The 16,561-nt window shown below is 38.4% G+C and overlaps 1 protein-coding gene across 1 annotated transcript; it reads left to right on the forward strand.

The window, feature by feature from the left end:
• Window positions 1-14,411: 14,411 nt before the first annotated feature.
• On the forward strand, window positions 14,412-16,324 carry LOC113719442 (uncharacterized). Its single transcript, XM_072069971.1, has 2 exons — window positions 14,412-14,723; window positions 14,816-16,324. Exons 1-2 carry the CDS (start codon window positions 14,412-14,414, stop codon window positions 16,322-16,324), a joined length of 1,821 nt encoding a protein of 606 aa, XP_071926072.1.
• The last annotated feature ends 237 nt before the right edge of the window (window positions 16,325-16,561 follow it).

Here is a 16,561-nt window from a genome sequence, read left to right on the forward strand (position 1 = left end):
AATGCCAACAATCATTCCCTGTGCCTAGAAAAGTTAACCAAAAATTAGAAGAGTCAAGCAATTACTGATATTCACCAGAGAGATGTTCCTGAACTCAACCACATCAACTTGATACCTTTTTATTAATAAAACTTGACAATAGCATAATTAGAGGCAACAATCCAGCATCAAAACTTGGGAGTCATAGAAGAGCTGACCACTAGAAAAAAAATAAACGAAAAGGGAGATAAATATCAAACTAAAAATAAAGGAACAGCCTTTAGAAACTAAAAACAAAAATACTAGCACCCCAACTGATCTCCCCCCCACACCTAAATGACACATTGTCCTCAATGTGATAATGTAAAAGCAGAAGGAAGGAGAGGGGCGACGGTACTTTCCTGAAGTCATCAAAATAGGGCGGTTCAGGTGGAAATTGAGGATCAAGGCCTACATGGGGCATAAATGCTGCCAAATTCTGCGCATGTGATGCAGTTTGACGTCAATGTGGGTCATCCGCATCGCTAGTAGCTCAACTCGCATCTGGAGCTGGTGCCATTCGTCAGCCCCTGGGGTGGGAGGAGGCTGCGAGTGTCTAGGTGTCCTAAACCTAGAAGCGGATCTTGGCCTTACCATGATCTCTAGATGTCACTCTAATCACAAGGGACTACAATTGCCAACAGATAATGGAAACAGGAATTTCAAAGTAATAACAATTTATTGTTTAAAACCAACCCAATGAACAATAGGCACAATTCAATCACCCACGGGTTATACGAATACCTCAACACTAATAACAAATGCAATCAATGAGCCCCTGTGGTCCAAATGTAGTCAAATTCAGAATCAAGGCAGTCCAATCATGCAACAAGTGCTCCAAATAGCTTAGTAAAGGAAACCAAAAGGATAAAATGCTCCTAAACAAGGCAATCAGAGGCAACTAACTTCAATAAGCAAATTTAAGCGTAACAGACACCTCTTAATTTAACCAACAGCCGCAGCAAATTACCCACAACTCGACACAAATTACAATTTAAATACAAATGGCCCCAAAACCGTAACAACTGTCTCCAATTGGACAGTTAAATACCCAATTCAACCTGCTAAAATTAGCAATTGACCACAGAAATTGGCAATTCCAGCAACCACAGTTCAGGATTCGAAAAACAATTTAAGCACTAAGGATCAAGAAACTGTAAGCAACAATGCAACCAGTACCACTGGTGTACACACAGGGAGGATTTAAATCAAACAGCAGCAGCTCAATAAATATCAGAAAAATATCCCCACGTATGGCAGCAATTAAACCCAATTCCGTCCAAAATTTTACCCTAGAAATTGTCCAAAACAACACCTTCTTCTATTCATCAGAAACCCAAACACACAAGCGCAAAGTCCAGCAATAGCAGAACCAGAAAAATACTAATCGAGGTTGAAGATTCAATACCTCCACCTGTCAAAGAAATTCGACAGGTGGCTTGCGCTGCTGGTGGCGGGCTGGTGAGCGAGGGTCGTGGAGCGCGGTGGCCGCGTGGAGGTGGTGGTGAACCGTGTGGACTGGCGGTGAGGTTGGAGCTATGCGGCGTGCGATGAAGGAAGATGGACGCGGCTGCTGGCTGTGGCGAGGCCTGTAGGCAGAGGCGCGCTTGGAGTTGCGCGCGGGGTTGCAGCCGCTGGTGGAGCTTCGTGCGCGCTGTGGCTCTGGTTGCAGACGCAGTCGGAGGACAGCTGGTGTCGCGCGAGAGGGCTGCACGCAAGGCCGCGGCAGCGTGGAGCTTGGGCGGCGCGAGAAAAGAGGGCGTCGCGCCTTGGGTGAGCTGGTGGTGGTGCGAGCCCGGGTTGGAGTTGGCGACTGCGGATCGCGGCTGGAGAAGAAGAAATGCGCGGGGAGATGGTGTCGGCGGCGCGTAGTGGAGAAAAGATGGAGAGGTGGCGGTCGGCGCTGGTGGAGGTGCACCCAAGCTGGTGTCGTGGCGTACGAAGGAGGAGATGGACGGTGGAGCGGCGTGCGGCGTTCGGCTTGGGTCTCGGCCGAAGAAGAAAAGAAAAGAAGAAAAAGGAATCAGGGAAGAAGAGGAAGAAAAGGGAAAGAAGAAAGAAGGGAAAGAAGAAAGATAAGAAGAAAAAGGAAAAAGAAAAGAGAGAAAGAAAAAAAAATAAAAGAAAATAAAATGATTTTGGGGTTTTTTTTTTCGGAGATGGTTCACTTAATTCGATCACAGATGCAAGGATTATTCCAGTTACTATATGATAAATTAGTTATAATTGTCATACACGCGATAAACAACCAACTCTTCCTCAATTTGTCGATAGCCAAGGTATGACCGTTGACTATTTCTCTAATCAGGAAACAACCCTAGGTACGACCATAGAAGTTCAATTCCCTAATTGCATGAATAATTAGAAGAGCCTAATTCTAACCAGTCAACACGCTACGAGGGTCTCTTTAAGTTAGCCTGTCTATCTCCCTGACACAAACCCAATCAACAAAATGCAAATCGCAACAAATTCTCTAAAGATTTAGCAATTGAAATCAATAGGTAAAATACTCCCAGCAAGTCAATTAGACGCCACCAACTGCAATAAGCAATGGAAGTGGCACAGTAGCCTTCCAATTCAACAAACAAATGAAGAAAATACCCAACCAAAGGCACTTCAAAGGACGCAAGACATAAACTAGCAAAATAGAACTCAAGTGATACCGACAGGGATACCAACAGAGCAAATGAATTCAATTGATTGAAGCGCAACAAATGTCACCAGTTGGACAGTCAAATACCCAAGTCAAACGCTCAAAATTAGCAATTTGGCCAAGAAACCAGCAATTCCAGCAACTAATGGTAAGAATCGAGAGACAGTTCAGGCACCAAAACTCAAGAATCGAATAGGCAGTCCAGCACAGAGGAATAAGAAATGGAAAGCAACACTGCAACCAGTACCACTGGTGCACAGACAGGAAAGAATTAAATTCAACGGCAGCAACCCAATCACAAGAACTTAAACTTTAAAATAAGCAAGAATCTTCAAATAGGAGCCACAACGATAGGCCAAAAATCTCAACCAGTACCACTGGTGAGTCACAGGGAAAAACTAAAGCAAATGGCCAACTCAATAATGTAATCGATGCCAGAAAATATCCCCAAACGAAGTAGCAAATAAACGTAATTTTGTCCCAAAATTGACCCTAGAAAATGCCCAAATTATCACCCGCTTGGATCCAACAAGAAATCCAACCACTGGTATACACACAGAAGGTCAGACGGCCAACAATTCAACAAATATCAGAAAATATCCCCACATATGGTAGCAATTAGACCCAAATCTGTCCAAAATTGACCCTAGCAATTGCCCAAATCAATACCTGCTTCTATCCAACAAGAAATCCAACCACTGGTATACACACAGAAGGTCAGACGGCCAACAATTCAACAAATATCAGAAAATATCCCCACATATGGTAGCAATTAGACCCAAATCTGTCCAAAATTGACCCTAGCAATCGCCCAAATCAATACCTGCTTCTATCCAACCAGAAACCCAAACAAAAATTCTAGAAAATTATGCTAATCGGAGAAGATATCACAATACCTCCACCTGTCAAAATGACAGGTGGTGATGCGCAGAAATGGAGAAGCATCGGACAGATTGACAGCGGCGGCTGAGCTGGACGTACGGCAATGGAGGAAGAGCTGGGAGCTGCTGGTGGCGTTCGGCTTGGGTGGTGGCGGACAGTAGCAGCGGGTCGCGCGAGGTGGAGAGAGAGGGAAGAGCTGACGGCGGCCGCGAGGTGGTCTGGTTGTGGGCGAAGTTCACCGCTGGTGGAGGTGCACCCAAGCTGGTGTCGTGGCGCACGAAGCAGGAGATGGACGGTGGAGCGGCGTGCGGCTTGGGCAGAGCTGGCGGCGTGGGGTTGCGGCGGCGGACGAACGAAAGAAGACAAGGAAAAGTGCAAAACAGGGGAACGGCGGAGAAGAAGAAGAAAAGGAAAGGAAAGAAAGAAAAGAAAGAAAGAAAGGAAAAAAAAAAAGAAAAAAAAAATAGTTTTTGGGTTTTTTTTTTAAAAGTTTTTTTTTTCAAAATTTTTTCCGAATTTAAATTTTCAAAATCTGAATTTTTTGAAGAAAAAGAAAGAAATAAAAAAAAATGCTCATTGAAGTTTTGAATTTTCTCAATGTGAAATTTTTAAATTTTTTTTTTTTTAAAGAAACCCAGTCTTAGGCGTGGGCACGTCTAACTGCTATAGAGTCCGCAGATCCTGAACGAAAATTTCTTTCCCTCAGGCGTGACCACCTGGCGTGGGCACGTTTAACTGCCACTTTCCTGCCACCAAGCAACAAATCACTAAATGCAACTAACACTTAACAAAAACTCCAAAAACATAAGAAAATTAAAACAAAAGCCTTGGGTTGCCTCCCAAGCAGCGCCTTTCTTTAATGTCTTTGGCTAGACATTGCCATATTTCTTCATGGAGGATAAAACCGTGTAGCTCGTTTTAGTGCATCATCTTCTATGTAATCCTGGTATCCCTCATACATAGAGTAATCTTTGAACACACGAGGTACGGTCTTCCATGGATTAGTAGATGGTGCCAAACAAACAAGTGATGACCTTGAATCTGCACTCACTCCTCCATCATGAGCACTTATTGGTTCGAGATATTTTGCCATTGTAGCTCTGAACTTATTCCTGTCATGAAACTCAAAATCGTCTGGTATGATAAAATCAATCTCACTAACAGGAATTAAAGAATAAGAGTCAGGAAAATATTGATCAAGGAATGGAGGAGATGTCACCGCATTTGGAGATTGTTCACTGGATTCATTCACTTGAACCATTTGATGTTGGGGTCTCAATTCTTGCGCTTCAACTTTCTTTTCAACTGCATCTTTAGATTCTTCTTCTTGAGACCCTTGCAGTACCATGTCATTTGTCAGAATAATTGCACTCTCATCTTCCTCATGGTCGATAATAGTCTATGAGGGCAATTCTTCATAAACTGGAGAAATCAATTTGCTCGTTTTAAATGCCCATTCAGGCCTTGCTTCTTTCATCTCTTTACTCATCCTTTGTGTCTCCTGTTGAAGTTGATGTACCTCCTGTTGAATTTGATGTGTCTCCTGTTGAATTAGATATGTGTTAGTAGCTAGTGATTCAACTATTTCTTCAAGAGACATACCTGACATGGATGACGGTTCTTGAAACTCTAGCTGTTGAAAATCTATTGGCCTTTGTTCATAATTAAAATTGGAATCATCCCACCATCCTTGATCATACCCGTTTGAAATAGGGTCATACCATGTTTGATATTGAGGCGAAAAATTTCCAAAAGTATCTATTGGAGCACTTAGACCATCTTGAAATGCATGGCATATGTCGACTGAATGATCTGAGGCAAAATAAGTTCCACAATTTGCAGCAGCCCATTGATCATTAGAAAAAGCACAAGCTTCATAACCCTTTCTAGAAATAAAATCCAGTCTACCACCAAAATACGGAATGTTAGCAGCCATAAACTATACATATAAAAAAAAATAAGAGGAAAATAATAAAAAAAAATGAACTCAAAAAGAAACAAATTAATCAGGCACCAGTCCCCGGCAACGGCGCCAAAAATTGACAGGTGCCGAACCTGTGCAATAATAAATACCTGCTCAAATAAAATATAAATTCTGTATATAGCGGTAAGCATGGTCGAATCCACAGGGATTGGGGATAATTTAATTTCTTTTAGAGTCCGAAGTATGGGGGGGTTTTTGAAAATGAGAGTAACTAAATTATTTGGAATAAATTAAAATAAAATAAAATAACTACAACTCAAATAACTAATTATCACAATAAAAATAATAATGGACGAACTCTAGCCAAGAGACAACTTCGGAGATGGTTCACTTAATTCGATCACAGATGCAAGGATTATTCCAGTTACTATCTGATAAATTAGTTATAGTTGTCATACACGCGATAAACAACCAACTCTTCCTCAATTTGTCAATAGCCAAGGTACGACCGTTGACTATTTCTCTAATCAGGAAACAACCCTAGGTACGACCATAGAAGTTTAATTCCCTAATTGCATGAATAATTAGAAGAGCCTAATTCTAACCAATCAACACGCTACGAGGGTCTCTTTAAGTTAGCCTGTCTATCTCCCTGACACAAATCCAATCATGCCAGTTGCCACCAGTTTAGAATAATTAAACAATTACGGATTTAACTACCCTAATTGGCTTCAGGTTATTGAATTAATCTAGAATCCGGGCCCTGAATAATCGAATAATAAAACAACCATATGAACATAAAGCAGAAGATAGATAAATACCAGTGAATAATGGAAATAAATAAAAACTAATTCGATCTCACAAATTTAGTAGAACCAAATCCTCCGTTGTTCTTGACTAGACAAACTTAGCCACACCTCATGAGAAAATCTTCAAGTAATTCCACTGAGGTCCAGGCCATCAAAAGAGCCAAGAAAGAAACAAAACTAAACTACGCTAAAAGTTAAGCTAAAACTATTCATTCCAAAACCTTCTCTACGTTTGTCCTTTTAAAGCCAAAGGGAAAAATGACATAATGCTTCCTACTCCGTGGTCCCCGCACGAATTAGAGTCCAATTCCATCTCACAAGCCTTTGTACGTTTCTTTTTCAAGAGCCCAAATGACTCATGCTTCTTATCTCCGTGGTCCCCACGAGATTCCCCAATCAAAGTACAAAAAGGTAAGCCTCTTGATGTTTCCTCCTCTTTTTCGTCTTTCATTGCTCTTAGGACTCTTAAGTACTCAAGACACTCCCAATTAGCAAAAGAAATGCAGTCCGTGTATATCACCATGTGGGCCAAGTCTGTGACTTATTTGAAGTCTCAATTATTTCCAAAAAGTCCCTCATTTTTGTAATTTTCTGCTCCATTCCTGAAATGAGACCCAAATACCAAATATAAATAAATATTACTAATTAAAACAATATTTGGCAAGGAAAAAGGGGAAATTAATAATAAAATTATCAATAATTAACACCCTATCATGAATCACCGTGATTCTGAAGCTAAATGGATTATCAGAGTGGATATTCTGGCTTAAGCATTACTTGAGGTGTTAGGTGCTTTTCACTGCCCAAATTATTGTACTTTAGTGTCCATGAGGAAATGTTAAAGCTTCCTTATTTCATCTTAGATAGGACAGCTCAAGACAGTAGCAGTAATAGCAGGTTTATTCTTTTGGTGCTTGGCATAACTTTACGTATGTTTAAAGCTCCAAGTGGATTCCAATTCTTGAAGGATTTCAGCTTTTTTTGTCGTACAAATGAGTGATAAAAAATGACTGGAGAAATAATAAATAAAAAAATTTCTAAGAAAGCTTTGAGATAAATTAGTGTTTTAGAAAAATGGATTTGTTCATATTGCAAACTACTTAAGAAAAATTAGAATAATATTAGAATTCTTTTATGATGTGATGTACGTGAGAAAAACATTTGGTTGGAAAAATAAAATTATAATTGAAAAACATGTTTATGGTGTATTAAAAAAATTTTGCCAAAAAATAATTGCAATCCATCAAGTAGTCTTTTTGAAAGATTAAGTCTAGAAACCTTTCCTGAGGTGTTTAATAATATATCACTTAGCGCTCTTGAAGTAATGCTCCCGTCAATGGAAAGGCAAATTGGTCACTTCTCATTTACATATTTTTTGACCATATCAATTACTAAAGTTTGTGAAGTTAGTTTGATCACTCTATGCACATGACCGAATCAATCACAATTAGGCTGTCTAACCTGATTACACCTAATTGGGAATATTGTAGCATTATAGGAGATGGATTTGTGCAATTCAACCTTTAAGGGGCAAGGCGAAAAAGAGTATTTTTGAGGCGGCTTATTAGAATTAACCAAAAAAAAAAAAAACATAAGTATATCTCAATCTAGACATGCACAAAAATGAGAAAAAAATGTTTGATGTCTTCTGAACATGCATGGCTAATTTTTCTTCTATGCATATATATATATATATATATATATATATATATATATATATATATATATATATATATAGGATGCATGGTAAACATTTTGTCTATGTGCTAAAGCATTCGGAAAATTGCCAATATTACAGTCCCTAGCTTAGCACAAGTTACCGACCATTATGGGCCAAATGTTTTATTAACAAACCTATTGGCCTTAAAAATGTTTTGAAAGTTCTCTACCTTTTAATTTATTTGCAATGGCACTTCTTTCAAGTGTCCAGTGTGCTAATAATCCCAGTCTCCCGTTGACTTTTCAAAGTTTGCACTTGGGATTAATGTATTAGATTTCGTACTCCGATAATGCACAACAATGGTAGCCTCTTTCTTGTTAAGTAATAATTTGAGATTTTTTGAAGTTGAACTATTGTCTTTGCAGATTCTATTCCATCAATTTGCAATAAATTTATTAACCTCTAAATCAATCACTTTGACATGAATTCATGAATAGGTTATCAATCAACATGTAACACACATACTACCAAACTAGTTCCTAAACGAAAAATAAAAAGGAAAAAAAGTTGACGGCTATAACTTATACTCAACAGATGTTAGTTTCAAATTTTTTTTTGTTAGCCATGATGTAGAATTACTTCCTAAATGGTGCACAAAATACTAATATTATTGCAATGACATAGCATGAAATAGAATATTTAGGTTCTTATGGTATTGTCTCACAAATTAGATAGAAAAAAAAATTAACAAAGTAACAGCTGTATGATTCAGTAGTACATTTTTTGGTTTAATAATTGTTTATCCAGGTTCATCTTCTTAGTAAACTCGAATTTTGTCTCCTGTAGATGGTGTGGCCTACCCCAAGAGTGTTTCGGCTATGTCAAGTTTGCTGACTTTGCTCTTGGGATTATCAGAAACTTCTGCGATGGTTGGAAAGTCGACAGATGCCAAATGCGTGGTTGCTTAGTGTCCTGGTTGATTAAGTAGATTTGGTAGATCGGGAAGATTTGCAGGTGTTTCATTAACAAATCTCTTGTTGATTTGTAGCTTCAAACTTTCTTATTGGACTAGTTTCAAATTATACAATTTCTGATTCTCCATTTTTGGAAGGAGTAGATCTTCCTTTAGATGAATTTCCTACAATCAACATTCTATGAAAATAAACAAGCATGATAGCATAGAACTTAGTTCTAACTATAGTTCCTAACATCTATTTGTCAAGATTTTCGTATGATTTATTTTTGGATAAATTATAGATAAATCCCCTATGATTTCACCTATTATCACATGACCACTTTAATTTTTAAAATATCCAATTCACCCCCTATAGTTTCATATAAAGTGAAAATTTGATAGAAAATAGTTTATGTTACACCGTTTGTTGATATACCAATGGTGCTCTTACTTAAATGTTAAATTGCAAAACATCCTAACCACCTTGCATAATACCATAGGGGAATTATATAAATAAATACAAAAATCATAGGGCAGTAAAGTGGATATTCATGCAAATTATAGAAGAGTTAAGTAGATATTATGATTCCATCACATACACTTTTGGAGCATGTTTGGTTCAATCACCATAACCAATGATGTATTCCATCTATTTTTCACTTTATATAAAATCAAAGGGGAATTATCTTGTTATTTTGAAACTTTAGAGGAAATTATCTAGTGTTATGCAAAATCAAAGAGGGTTATATCTAATTCAGCTTTTATTTTTTGTGGTCGTGTAATGGAGGTGAGTGTACGGTCCTCCTAATTTTTTATTTCTTTTCACATATTACTGTAACAAAATACGTTATTTGCTTTATAAAAAAAAAAAGAGAATTCATAGGTAACCAAAATTTAATAATATGATTATTGAGTATACATAAAAGTAACTGTTTCAATAGTTACATTCTTAGGGCAATGTATAATAACTCATATGCAAATTGACGGGTATTTTACATACGTGCAAGTTAAAAAAAATCGAATTACACCCATTCACTGCAAGTATACAGGTCAACTAGTAGTTTAGGGTATATATCGGGTCGATCCCACAGGGAAGAGTGAACAATTACCGGTATTACTAAAGCTTCTCTATTATTTAGACTATCAATGAATTATAACAAATTTAACCTATTGAAATTATACAAACTAACAAATAAAAGCTCCTTAGGTTGTGGTATTCCTAACTACTCATGCAAGTGCTATATTTGGATCATTGAGTACTACATCTAAGTTAGTTATGGTGTAATTTCCTTATGCATTTGAATCCTACTTTCGTAGTGAATCAATTATACTCATAACTAATCCATACCTATTCTCATGGTTATGAAATTAGTTACAAGTTTATTTCTTCAATGAAATTACATGAAATTAATCACCAAAACCCCATAGGTGCACCTCTACTCTCGTGAGTGTACTCCCCATGTTTAGCACTTATTGAACTAATATTAAATCTCAATTTTCATTGCAGAAATAACACCTTAGATAATCACCATTAATGGTACCAAATTAATCATGATTTAAAGAGTTAAAGTGCTAAATAACTTGCTCAAATCATAGCAGTCAAACAGCCAAATAATAAGCACTAACAATCATAGAAAATTCAACCAAACCCAAGGCATAGACTTTAGAGACACATAAATAGCACAAAATCCAGAACTTGCATATTAACTAAATTTTGAATCAAGTACAAAAGATAAAGATTTGGAAGGAATACAACCCTTGTCACTTGAGCTTTCTTGCTTGCCTTCTTCATCCTCCATCTTTTTCTTTATCTAGCTAATAACAAGAATGGATGAACTATCTTACTCTATACTAAGCTAAACTAACACTAAGAGAATGGAAAAGCTACATTTTTGCAGACTCCAAGCTTCTCCCGTATGATTCTCTTTTCCCTCTGATTGCTCTCTATATAAAACTGATATGAGGTGCCTTTCCACTGGTCCAAAATTTCTGCTATGATTCTCCAAATCTGAATTTGTTAAGGGAGTCAAAAATAATGGCTTTTGACTTGGAACCTTGGCTATATCTCTTCCTTATGTCTTCTGAAGCATGTGCAGCCTACGTTTTCTCTCCAACTCTAGCTGGAAAGTAGTGTGAAGATGAGAAAAATGGCTGAGCAAATTACAGAAATTTGGCTGCCATACACATTTTCATTTTTGACCTCACTTCAACTGCATTTTTCTCCATGATAAAGGCCAAACTGGCTTTTGTGGAAAACACAAAAGTTGTAGCCCTTTGAATTAGCGTTCCAATGCTTCAAGAATCATCTAATTTGGAGATCGGCGGACGGAGATATGATCAAAATACCATAGACTGGTCAATTCTAAGCTTCAGCTTTCGACCATCCAGATAAGTTTCTGTGTTTCGACCTTTTGACCAAGAAAACGGCTGAATTGGACTTTTATATCTTCATACCAAATGTAGGTATATCTCTTAGCTTCAAAATGGTATAAAGATCACCTCAATCTGATCAGTGTTGCTCCAGATATAGTCAAAATACCAAAACGTGTCAGAGTTGTCAAACCTGACTTTTCTTGATTCAAATTGCATTTTTCCTTTTACACTTCATATTTTATTTTCACCACTTTAATCCATCTTCAATCATCCAAATATCTTCTCAATGCACTTCATTTGATGATTGAATCATTAAACCTACAAAATATGAAGTTTTTACCATAAAAATCCATAAAATGCAATGTTTAGTCACTTTAACATAAAATGTAGTTTTTTACCAAAACCTTAGTTATTTTAGTTATAAAACTAAATAATCAAACCAAAATTAACTAATAAAACACACTAAAAAATACGTAAAATATATTCTTATCACAAATACGTACTTCAGAAGTGCTGGAAAATTAGAAAAACAAAGAAAGAAATGTTCTTAAGTGCATCTAATATGTAACATGTTAAGCCATACCAAGCAAGCCCATTTTGCTAAAATTAACATGAAGGAGGTGTTTTATGCTCTGTACATAGCTTCCATCACTTTCCTCTTGAAAGGTCCTAAACTAGGGACTATAGAGCTCAACAAGCTCCTACATGTCACTTGCAAAAATGGTGGTGCAAAAGTGAATCGTGTATTTCTTGATTGACACGGGGTCTTTTGTCAAGCGGATGATGTTGCCTAGAACACTTAGGACCTGGCTTTTTATTCCAAAATTCGGTCTCCAAAATTAGCATAATCCCAGGCTTCCATGCATTATGCATTTTGTGTAGTTTAGATTCATCAAGTGAATTTATACAACTAAAATCCCCAAGAGACAAAATAGTTTAGTTTACAAAAATTTCATGTAATTCAGTAGGCAAAAAATCGGCATGCTAATTGCTAAACATGGTAGCTCCTATATTACACACTAAATATACCATGAAAACTTATTAAGAAGGTCTATTTGATGGTTGTAAACTCATCAATGTTCCATTTAGTCCTTAGATAGAGCCTTCATTGTCGCATCATTTCATACAAAAAAATTCATCTTGCGTTTAAGATTGGTTTTTATCAAAGTAAAATAGGAAGCAGAAGTAAAGAAACTTCAGCTGTAGTCAAAAAGCATAAAATAAAGCCTATCAATTAATTTGTTGTATCTCAACTATTGAGTTTGTCTTTGTATCCCACATCAAGAATTTTATAAAGAAATCTCTTCTCTTTGTGGTTATAAATATAGTGGGTTTAAATAAGTTTACATGTGCTAAGGGTACCAACCCAATTGCCATATGCATTAATTGAAGAGAGTTTTAGGCGGCTCACTGATAGAGCAGTTATTTGGCACATTTTGCAGTGTTATTTTGTCCTAATTTTGGCTATTTACTGTGCTAAGTACTGAGGTTTAACTCATATCTCGCATTTGTATGAATTATAGGTGATCGGCATTAAAAATGATCTCGCGGGGTAAATTTCCAGAAGACTTTTCGTCTCAGGGCGTGGCCACGCCTTAGAAGGTGGACGAAACCGAAAGACGGACCGTGATCCACGTGAACCAGGAGCACAGGATTAAAACTTCCAAAAGTCCCTTGGTTTCAATCAATTTGGGCCAGACGTCTCTTTCGTGACTTCTGGGAGCGGCGGCTATAAAGAAGGGAAAAGCAAGATTCAAAGGACAACTACTTTTTAGCCTAGTCTCTCTTTTTCTACTTTTTGGGGGAAAGATTTGTCAGACGCTTGAGTCTTTCTCTTTTGTTTTCTGCGGCTCTGGGTCAGACATTGGAGATTTTCTCCTTTGCTGTAGCTTTTGCTTTTGGCTTCTGTACAATTTTTCCTATTCGACTTTTGCTTCTACTTTCGCCCCAGGGGTACGAACACGAAACCCCACAAAGGGAAGCAAAAGGTTTTTCATCCGTTCCTTCGCTAATTCATCTTTTTCAATTCTCGGGAAATTAATTGAATGCATTCAATTAAATCACGCGAGATTGACACGATGAGGAGCGGCTAATTCCCTTCTCTACCCAAAGGTTGACGCGAGGGCGCGGTCCATAATATCTGTGAGATCTAACCGAATCTTCATTATTTTCTCTAATTAATTGCTATTCGTGTGTTTCCTGAATTAATTGTTTATGGGTATTTTATTAATTGAATAGCAACAACCGGGTATTTGATTTGATTTAATAACCTACTGCCACGTTAATTAAATAGAATCCGTAATTGTTCATTTAGTTAACACCTCGTGGCAACCACCATAATTGGTTTTATGATGGGGAAACGCAAGATCTAGCTTAAATAAACCCTCTTAGCGTGTTTATTGGTTAGGGTTGGGTTCTTCTAGCTTTAATGCAATTGGGTAATTAAATTCCTACGATCTTACCTCGGGTTGTTATCTGGTTAGGGAAGTAGTCAATGGTCGTACCTTGACTGTCGAAAAGGTAAGGAAGAACTGGTTGTCAGAGCTTATTGATAACTATAACCAACCTAGTGATGAATGGATGCAATATCTTTGCATCGATGATCATTTAATTGGACCGTGCCTGAGCAGTTAATCCTTTGGGTAGAACTTTTATTAATTGCTATTTTTATTGAATTGTGCTTTGTGAGTTAGTTCTGAATTTAGTTCGCTTTATTTTTATTCTTATTTTTATTTACTTGCCTCCCATTGAAAATCCCCCAATTTCGTTCTACTAATTTGGAAAGAAATAATTTCCTACCCGCTCCCTGAGGAATCGACCCTACTTGCCATTGTACACAAAATTAATATTCTTATAGACTAATCTGGTATATCGGATCAAGCAAACTCTTCGGGAACAGGGTGAATCAAGTAACCCATTGCACACCTAGGGTCCCTGCTCCAGTACTTGGATTTGTTATATAATTAATTGTGGTGGTAATTAGGACATTTTAGTAATTATTATTGCATAGGTTCGGCACCTGTTAATTTTTGGCGCCGTTGCCGGGGAGCTGGCGTTTGGATTATTTGTTTCTTTTCAAATTCAGTTTTTATTTTATTTTTATTTTATTCTATTCTTCTCGGTATTTTTGCTAGTTTATGCCCCGTTCTTCTCGCACAGGTGAATTGATATACGACGCGGAGGTTGAGAAGGCAGCGCGTAAGCGGAGGCAAGAGACCAAGAGACGAAAAGAAGGGCACTTATTTGCTTCAAACGAGTCAGCAGAAGACGAAGTAAGCATGGCCAACACCCAAACATTGAGGGAGCTGGCTGCCCCGGAGCTGACTCACCAGCCCTTATGCATCACATTCCCCGCTTTGGCTGAGAATACTGCTTTCGAACTGAAGTCGGGGTTGATTCAACTCTTACCTTCTTTTCATGGTCTCTCTGGCGAAGAACCCCACAAGCACGTAAAGGAGTTCGAGGTGGTTTGCTCTAATATGAAACCTCCTGGGTCACTGAAGAGCAAATTAGACTGAGAGTCTTTCCGTTCTCTCTCAAGGATGCAGCTAAAGATTGGTTGTACTACCTACCAGCAGGTAGTATTACCACATGGGCACAGTTGAAAAAGAAGTTTTTGGAGAAATTCTTCCCTGCATCCCGGGCTGCGAGTTTGAGGAAAGAAATCTGCAGCATTAAACAGTTCCCCGGGGAATCCTTGTATGACTATTGGGAAAGGTTTAACAAGTTGTGCACTAGATGCCCGCAGCATCAGATTAGTGAACAACTGTTAATCCAATATTTCTATGAAGGACTCCAGTCAACTGATAGGAGTATCATCGACGCTGCGAGTGGGGGAGCGCTGGCAAATAAGACCCCGAGGGAAGCATGGCTGCTCATTGAAGCTATGGCAGAAAATTCTCAACAGTTTGGCTTCCGTGAGAGTAACCCTACCCGCAGGGTTAATGAGGTGGAGTCGACATCTATTCAGCAGCAGTTGTCGGAGCTAACATCCGTTGTTCGACAATTAGTGGTGGGAAATATGCCCCAAGTAAAGGCCTGTGGAATTTGCACAAATATGGGCCACCATACTGACTCATGCCCTATGTTGCAAGAAGATGGGGCTGAACAAGTGAACATGGCTGGAGGCGTGCCCGCGCCTCGTAGGCAGTACGATCCATACTCCAACACGTATAATTCGGGTTGGAGGGATCACCCAAATTTCAGCTATGGTAATAGGCCACAAAATGCATTCTCCAATCGTCCACCAGGATTTCAGCAACCTTGGCAACAGAAGTCCCAGCCCTCGTCCTCAAACTCAGGAAGTTCTTTGGAGGAGATTGTCAAGAGTTTAGCCACTACTACCACTCAGATCCAGCAAGAGACTAGACAGCTCCAGCAGGAGACCAGGTCATTGACCGCAAATATGGCTCAACTCCAGCAAGAAACTAGAGCCTTAACCATGAGCACCAATCAATTCCAGCAGGACACAAAATCAGGCATGAAGGATATGGAGGCTCGAATAAGCCAAATGGCAACTGCCATCAATCGCTTGGAGTCCCACGCTTATGGAAAGCTACCCTCACAACCCGAAGTAAATCTCAGGAATGTAAGTGCCATGACATTAAGGAGTGGCAAGGAAGTGGAGGGGCCAAAGGTCACGAACTTGAAGAAAAAAAGTGAAGACGAGATCGAGAAGGAGATAGAGGAAGAAGGACGCATTCGTGGAGGTCCTGAGGTAACTCTTACACCATCGATACCCGTCAAATCTAATTTACCACCTTTTCCATGCAGGTTGGCAAAAACAAAGAAGGCAGAGAAGGATAAGGAGATCCTGGATGTGTTCAGAAAAGTGGAGATCAACATCCCCTTATTAGAGGCAATTAAGCAGGTACCGAAATACGCAAAATTTCTCAAGGACCTGTGCACCCACAAAAGGAAGTTGAGAGGGGATGAAAGAGTAGTCGTAGGAGAGAATGTATCATCCATGCTCCAAAGGAAGCTTCCACCCAAGTGTGGAGATCTAGGTATGTTCACGATCCCGTGCAAGATAGGAAATACACCAATGTAAGGCCCAAAGACAACCTAAGAGGGGGGGTGAATTAGGTAGTTTTAAAATTTTAATCAAATTTAAGCACTTTTTATTTAATAAAATTTACCTTCTTTTCTAGTAATGATCAATCAAGTAGATTAGAAGAAGAGAGCAATGTTGATCAGAAAAACAAGTATAGATAAGCAATAAGAATTTTATTAAACAAAAATGTAAGATAGAATATCAAACCGATTGACTACCAAGCTTTCCTCAAAC

Source organism: Coffea arabica, chromosome 11c (assembly GCF_036785885.1).
Source record: "Coffea arabica cultivar ET-39 chromosome 11c, Coffea Arabica ET-39 HiFi, whole genome shotgun sequence".
NCBI lineage: Eukaryota > Viridiplantae > Streptophyta > Magnoliopsida > Gentianales > Rubiaceae > Coffea > Coffea arabica.